This window comes from Glycine max, chromosome 9 (assembly GCF_000004515.6).
Source record: "Glycine max cultivar Williams 82 chromosome 9, Glycine_max_v4.0, whole genome shotgun sequence".
Taxonomy (NCBI): domain Eukaryota; kingdom Viridiplantae; phylum Streptophyta; class Magnoliopsida; order Fabales; family Fabaceae; genus Glycine; species Glycine max.
Window position 1 is genome coordinate 48,396,232 of NC_038245.2, and position 8,093 is coordinate 48,404,324.

At 36.4% G+C, this 8,093-nt stretch overlaps 1 protein-coding gene across 1 annotated transcript; it reads right to left on the reverse strand.

Annotated features, from left to right (window-relative positions):
- Window positions 1-295: 295 nt before the first annotated feature.
- Window positions 296-7,847, reverse strand: LOC100819768 (phosphomannomutase-like). Its single transcript, NM_001253008.3, has 12 exons — window positions 7,594-7,847; window positions 7,192-7,286; window positions 6,721-6,765; window positions 6,510-6,576; window positions 6,085-6,161; window positions 2,554-2,589; window positions 2,178-2,233; window positions 1,982-2,081; window positions 1,782-1,877; window positions 1,608-1,697; window positions 1,110-1,161; window positions 296-541 (listed from the first exon to the last, which is right to left on the reverse strand). The coding sequence occupies exons 2-12, from the start codon at window positions 7,258-7,260 to the stop codon at window positions 486-488; spliced, it is 744 nt and encodes a 247-aa protein (NP_001239937.1). The 5' UTR covers window positions 7,261-7,286; window positions 7,594-7,847; the 3' UTR covers window positions 296-485.
- Window positions 7,848-8,093: the final 246 nt, after the last annotated feature.

Genomic DNA, 8,093 nt, shown 5'->3' on the forward strand with positions numbered 1-8,093 from the left:
CTTAAACGAGGCTTAGAACTATATTATGAATAACGATGATAAATACGTTGAATTAGAACTTTATAAGGAAATAAAGGTTCTTGAATGAGGCAATGCAAAATTGGCTGGGCTTGAACCCAACTATTTGTTGAATGACTATGCCTCATTGTCGTTTTGGCTCAAGTTTGAATGTGGTTGCTTTTAGCTTCTCTAGCTTGATTATGTTACCTTTTCATTTAGCAATGATGATTTTTCATTGTAATACCTACTTATACCCTTCGATGTGGTAGGATCATTCAGTAGACCATGTATTTGAATGGTCCCACAAATTAATGACTTCATATCAATTTAACTGAATGATAAGCTTATTATTAAATCCAAAATGTGAATCTGACAAAAAATAAAAATACAAAGAGGTAGTATGATTGCAGCCTGTGGTCTTTCTGTACAACAGTTTTGAGTACACTCCCTCTGTAATTCTCAATAACATGTTGCTGCAAAATTCTTTAATTTTCTAGGAACAGAGATTTACACTGCTTCACTGTATCATCAGGGCTTGTAACTGAAAAAGAGACACAAATAATAAGAATTACACACAATGAATACATAATAAATATCCCATACAAATTTTTTTACCCTACATCGAGTTCATAATTTTAGCTGGTTTATTTAAGAAAAAGTTATTTTAAAATTAAGTAAAAAAGCTATAATTATTATTTTGAGATTTAATAGAAAAAAAAGCTGCACTTACAGTTTCTTGAATAAGTTAAAAACAATTTTTTTTATTCTGACTTCTTTTTTTAAATCCTATCTCAACAATTCAGGATATTGAGAAGTATTTTTTTTATAAAAAACTCTTTTTATTTACTAAAATAAATATGAAACAAATTGGCTCTTAATTTACCTATATCTATCTATATAGATAGATATCCTTAGATATTCCATTAGCATATATTAGTATATATTGGATATTCGGAAAAAAAAAATTAAGAACCATAATTCAAATTATGTATGATATTTATGTTTACGACGTATTAAAGAAATCAAAATCGAAATGTTACCCCATACCACCGAAACCACGATTATTCTTCTAGCACATACGATAATACAAATTAAAGCAACCAACTAACCTGTGTGCCCAATAGTCCTTTCAGATTCGTAGATTTCATGGTCATTTCCACCCTGCACCGTGAAAATAAGAAAAAAAAATTATAGGAAATTAATCAATGCTGCTGCCTATTACCCTATCAACGCTTATGGAAGCTAAAAATCTAGCAGTGGAAACCAGCAAGTTTTTATAATAAGAGATGTTTTTCAATAAACAAAATCTAAAAGCACTCCATTGTTCTGAATAATTTGAAAAATTCAAAATTTGGAACAAGGACTCATGCCATTATGTCAGCATCTATAAAACTGAATTAAATTTCCAATTACTTGCTTGTCTCAAAAACATTTGCCAGGATTTTCATAAAAATAAGTGACATTGGTGATCAGACAAAAGTGAGTGCTAACAAATGAAGACCACATAAAATACAAGAACTAGCATATGTATGCAGGGAGGCAGAAAATGTGTAAGATGTTGATTTGATATGCCAAAAATGTACTCCATGATAAACTTATGGACTTACCTTGTAAGTTTTGTCACCAAAGAAGTGAATTTCATTGAAACCATCAAGGTATCTCAGGCAGTATGTTTTGTCCCAACCTTGAGGGAAAACCTGGGGAGTATATTTAAATTAAGATCTGTTGACTTATCACCAAAAATAAAATCACTACATCATGCCATGAAAATTATTACTTACATCAAAACTTATCTGTCCTCCAATGGAGAATGTCAAGTTAAGATGAGCAAACTTCTCACGAAGTACAGAAACCATTTTTGGGCGTATGTTGTGAACCTGAGAACTTAAATTGCAAACTTTTAGGGTAAAGTTATACACCTAACATTTCAATATGGATAGTGAAAATTCTAGAGAATATGATAAAAACCAAAATACATAACCTTGTCATATTTCTCAAACTCATCTCTTTCTTCTTGGCTACAGTTTCGGCCAATAGGTGACACATTCAGCATCCCACTACGGAACTCCATAAATGTTCCCCTAAAAATATTGTTATATCAATTAGTAACCAACAGTTTCATATAACATCATAACAAATCTAGAAAAAAAAAATATTAACCTCTGAATCCCACTAACCTCTTAATGGGGATGTCCAAATCAGCAATATAATGAAGTGTAAAGTTAATAAACTCCTGCGGAACATCATCAATTCTGTCATTATTAAAAGGAATTTATTGATATAAAATGCCTTCTTTATATGCCCACAATTTTATTGAATTTCACAAGTAGTTAACAAAAGTATAATCTCCTTTATTCACATGTCTTCTGAGCTTACATGAAATGAATTCACAAATAAGCTTGATTTTTCTGGTCAATTTTTGGTTATGGTAGGCATAGAATGCAATGGGATGAGAATATGTAGCAACCCAAAACAATGTCATGATGTAGTTAGCATGCACTTCAGCCTCAAATAAGTAGGATAAATTGAATAGGAATGGAAATAAGGCCTTACCTTGAGCTTTTCTTCACCAAGGAATGACTTCAAGCTCTGAAAAGAGGGCAATTCACAACTAGTCATGATATATTAGAGAGAAAAAAATATTACATTGCTAAACGAGTGAGAGAGCGTGTGTAGGGGATGACTTGTGCTAAAGAAAAAGTTTATCAGTTCAACTTTCAATAGGTGTTAATGGCTATAATTCCCTTTACAAACTTTCAAGCGAATCCTGCCTAGGGTAGCTTTGCTATTCTTAGCCGGTCCCAAGTCCGGATAAAAGGAGAGGGTTGTGTTAGGCTTTCGACAGCCAACGTTAAACTTTGTCGAATCTCTATGACATGGATCAATTACGTAATAATGTGAATGCTAGGTCGTTGCCCGGAAGCAACGCGCTGTATGGCTCGAGTACAGTGTCAAAAGAGCAAGGGCCACTGCATCGCCGCCCGGATGTAGTGAAAAGTAAGCAAGGGTTCCCACATTTTCGTGAACGGGTGTGGGTAAAGAAGCTAGTTCATGACAGGAGAATTCGCTTTGGTACATGGAATATAGACACACTTACTGGAAAATCTATGGAAATAGTGGATGTTATGGTGAGGAGGAAGATCAATTTTATGTGCCTACAAGAAACTAAGTGGACAGGTGAAAAAACGAAAGAATTAGACAACTCGGGATTTAAGCTGTGGTATACGGGAAAAATCAGATCAAGAAATGGGGTAGGGATTATTGTGGACAAGGAGTGGAAGAAGGATGTCGTGGATGTAAGAAGAGTAGGAGATCGTATCATAGTCTTAAAATTGGTAGTGAGACAGGACACCTTTAATGTTATTAGTGGGTACGCACCTCAGGTTGGGTTAGCAGAACACTTTAAGGTAAAATTTTGGGAGGATCTAGAAGGGGTACTTCAGGATATAACCCAAGGAGAGAAAGTTTTCCTAGGAGGGGATCTCAATGGACATGTAGGTAGCGTGGCTAGAGGTTTTGAGGGGGTGCATGGGGGTTTTGGCCTAGGGGAGATGAATGGGGAGGGTAAATCCATCTTGGAGTTTTCGGAGGCTTTGGATCTTTCTATAGCCAATACATGGTTTAAGAAAAGAGAGGAACATCTTATCACTTACAAAAGTGGAGGGACATGTTCTCAGATAGATTTCTTCCTTATCAGGAAGTCTGATAGGAAGTATTGCTTGAACTGTAAAGTTATTCCGGGAGAGAGCTTGACTACCCAACATAGAGTTTTGGTTATGGATGTAAGAATTAGAGATAGGGCAAAGAGAAGAAGTCCTCTGGTAGCACCAAGGATCAAATGGTGGCACTTGAAGGGTGAGAAACAAGGAATCTTCCAACAAAAGATATGGGAGGGTTGGTGTGGACAATCACAAGGAAGTGCAAATGATATGTGGGACAAGATGTCCCAAGAGATTATTAAAGTGGCTAAAGAGACGTTGGGTGAATCTAGAGGTTTTGGACCTAGGGGTAAGGAATCGTGGTGGTGGAATGAAAATGTTCAGAGCAAAGTTAGAGTAAAAAAGGAGTGTTTCAAGGAATGGTCTAGGTGTAGAAATTCTGAAACTTGGGATAAGTATAAGATAGCTAGAAATGAAACCAAAAAGGCGGTGAGTGAGGCAAGAGCCCAAGCTTTTGACGGACTATACCAAGCTCTAGGAACCAGGGACGGAGAAAGATCTATATATAGGCTTGCTAAGGGTAGAGAGAGGAAGACTAGAGATTTGGATCAAGTAAAGTGTGTTAAGGATGAAGAAGGCAAAGTCTTAGTGCATGAAAAAGATATCAAGGAAAGGTGGAAGGCGTATTTCCACAACTTATTTAATGATGGATATGGATATGACTCTAGCAGTCTAGACACAAGAGAAGAGGACCGGAACTATAAGTACTATCGTCGGATTCAGAAACAGGAAGTAAAGGAAGCGTTGAAAAGAATGAGTAATGGTAAGGCGGTGGGGCCAGACAACATACCTATTGAAGTGTGGAAAACTCTTGGAGATAGAGGTCTTGAGTGGCTCACCGAACTCTTTAACGAAATTATGAGGTCAAAACGCATGCCGGAGGAATGGAGGAGAAGCACGTTAATGCCAATCTATAAGAACAAGGGGGATATACAAAATTGTGCAAATTATAGGGGAATCAAGCTCATGAGTCATACCATGAAATTATGGGAAAGAGTGACCGAACGGAGATTAAGAAAGGAGACTCAAGTTACTGAGAATCAATTTGGTTTCATGCCGGGAAGGTCGACCATGGAAGCGATTTATTTATTACGGCGGGTGATGGAGCAATATCGCATGGCCCAACAAGACTTGCACTTGATTTTTATTGACTTGGAGAAAGCGTATGATAGAGTGCCTAGAGAGATTTTGTGGAAAGCTCTAGAGAAGAAAGGGGTTAGGGTTGCATATATTCGAGCTATCCAAGATATGTATGATAGGGTATCGACTAGTGTTAGGACACAGGGTGGAGAGTCAGACGATTTTCCCATCACAATTGGTTTACATCAAGGGTCAACCCTTAGCCCCTACCTTTTTACCTTAATTCTGGATGTCCTCACGGAACAAATCCAAGAGATAGCGCCGAGATGCATGCTTTTTGCAGATGACATAGTCCTCCTTGGAGAGTCGAGGGAGGAGTTGAATGAGAGGTTGGAAACTTGGAGACGAGCTCTAGAAACACATGGCTTTCGCCTAAGCAGAAGCAAATCGGAGTATATGGAATGTAAGTTCAACAAAAGAAGGAGGGTTTCTAACTCAGAGGTGAAAATAAGAGACCATATTATCCCTCAAGTCACACGGTTTAAATATCTTGGGTCTGTAATACAGGATGATGGGGAAATTGAAGGGGATGTGAATCATCGCATTCAAGCAGGATGGATGAAATGGAGAAAAGCATCGGGGGTGTTATGTGATGCAAAGGTACCGATCAAGCTAAAGGGAAAGTTTTATCGGACTGCGGTAAGACCGGCGATTTTGTACGGAACAGAATGTTGGACGGTCAAGAGCCAACATGAAAATAAAGTAGGTGTAGCGGAGATGAGGATGTTGCGGTGGATGTGTGGTAAGACTCGACAGGATAAAATTAGAAACGAAGCTATTAGAGAGAGGGTTGGAGTAGCGCCTATTGTAGAGAAGATGGTGGAAAATAGACTTAGGTGGTTTGGGCATGTAGAGAGAAGACCGGTAGACTCTGTAGTGAGGAGAGTAGACCAGATGGAGAGAAGACAAACAATTCGAGGCAGAGGAAGACCCAAAAAGACTATAAGAGAGGTTATAAAAAAGGATCTCGAAATTAATGGTTTAGATAGAAGTATGGTACTTGATAGAACATTATGGCGGAAGTTGATCCATGTAGCCGACCCCACCTAGTGGGATAAGGCGTTGTTGTTGTTGTTGTTGTTGTCTGCTTTGCTTACAAGTCACAACATGGTGACACTAGTTGTGTTCTGTTTAATAACTCAAATGGAGCAGCCAAAACCTATAAAAATACATGTCTGGTCATGGGAATTTGCTTCTTTCAGGGATTGAGTTTTTTGGGTTGTACCTGAGTTCCAATGAGCTTTCCTTCCTTGTGAGCCACAAGACCATTCTCAGAAAATACGTAATCATACTCATTGGTAACTGCAATAAAAAAATAGGGGCAATCAAAAGATAAATCCTTTTGTTTCTTTCTTTGTTTTCTTCTTTAATGTTGATAACTCATCCACAAATCAGATAATGTAAGAAGAAGAAAGCAGATAATGTAAAGAAAAACTTGGTAGCAATTATTATAAGTTTATATAAGCACACATAATTCCATACTTCAACCATTTTTGGAAATCAGAACACAAGAATAAGAAAAGAATAAATACATGATGGAATTAATTATGTAATGAAAAGAAACACTAAAATCAATTTTCTCAAAGTGGTTTCCTGCTTGTTTTTAACATTACAGCATCTCAAAGTAATGAAAAGAAACCTATAGCTAACCTGTGCTGCCAAGTTGCTCTGATATCTTTATAAGGTCAGAACCCCCAACAACTCCAACCGTTACAACCTGTACCCAGACATCACAAAATTCAACAACAACAAAAACCAAAGAATATCAGCACAGATTTACGCATGGCAAAGTAGATGTTGAACAAAAGCACCAAGAAATGAAATACACTTTATGTTCAAAAAATTTCCAAATCACACACACCTTTCGTAGTTCTTGCATGAATGTCAACATTTCCGGTGTGACCACCTAGTATTCAAGTAGGAAACAATAAGTAGAGGTCATGCAAGACTAAACAATCAGAAAGAACAAATCCATATTTTCTAGTTTCGTTTAGCAAAGGGGAACAATAGCATATGATGATTAGTGAAATTATGAATAATCTCAGGTGGCATACAGATAACAGATCTGTCTTAGAACTATATCAAATTGCAGCATGCATATATTTTTCAGCTATGATTGTGTGTAAGCAAGGTTTTAAATTGCGGTTGCAGTTTCATTGCAATCCTTGATATTGTGGTAAATTGCAAACAAATGCGGCTGATGCAGCCACGGGAACCCCAAAAACTTGTCACCATGGCCAAAATTGCGGTTGCGGATAAGTATTTAAAATGTAACAAAACAACCACACAGATGGTCATGGAGAGTGTCATTAGCTGCAGAAGAAACAGATACCTTCCTGGGAGCTGTAAGAGTCCCGTCAACATCAAACAAAGCAATTAAACCCGGTCTCCTGGCAGCCATTATAGCTCACTCTTATCCACAAAAACCTGCAAAATTTTAAACCATTATTTTATCAAACTTCAAACCTTCAAATAAGCTCTATTTTATTCAATTCCCAAAAGGCACATACCTCAAATTACAGAACAAGTCCATACTTTATTAAAAAAAAATGAAATTGAAAGAGTTCAATTAACATAATCCAAAATTAGATGACACCCTTTAGCAAATACACCATCCAAGTTGTTTTGCAATGCTTATTCATCAGAACAAATAAATAAAATTGGGGAAAATGTGAGATTTTTGTAACTGAAACTGATGCAAATGCAGAAGTGGAATTGAAAGGTGAGAACTTGCCTGAGAGGAGGGTGGAAGTGGAAGAAGGGGACAGAGCTTGAAGCAGATCTCGAAAGGGGTTTATATATAAGAATTGGTTGAGATCTGCGAGGGAAATAGACAGAGGAAGAAACTGTGTGGGACCCAGCAAGTTGGAGAAACTTGTGTCTCGTAACATTCAAAATTTCCAAAGTGAAGCTTCAACAACAAATTCATCACTCAAATTCAAGTCGATGCTGTTTACTTTTCTGTCATGAATAAGATAAGGGTCAGTTATCTTTTAAACTGAAAAAAAATGATGAAAATAAATTTTTTAAAAGATAAAAGATTAAATTAAAAATAAATAAATAAAAGATTAAATTGAAAAAAAAAAGATGAAATAGGTCATTTGAAAAAAAATAATTAAAGTAATTTTTTAAAAGATAAAAAATTAAATCTAGTAAAAAAATTAAGATAAAAAATCAAACAACTCATTTGAAAAAACAAATTATTTGCAAGTTATTGATTTTTTTATCAAATAA

Coding starts and splice junctions, on each gene's coding strand:
- LOC100819768 (NM_001253008.3), bottom strand. CDS start 7,260: ATGGCTGCCAGGAGACCGGGTTTAATTGCTTTGTTTGATGTTGACGGG. Junction 2,590..6,084: donor GAAAGCTCATTGGAACTCAG/GTACAACCCAAA, acceptor CCCTCTTTTCAG/AGCTTGAAGTCATTCCTTGG. Junction 1,698..1,781: donor GAGGACAGATAAGTTTTGAT/GTAAGTAATAAT, acceptor TATACTCCCCAG/GTTTTCCCTCAAGGTTGGGA.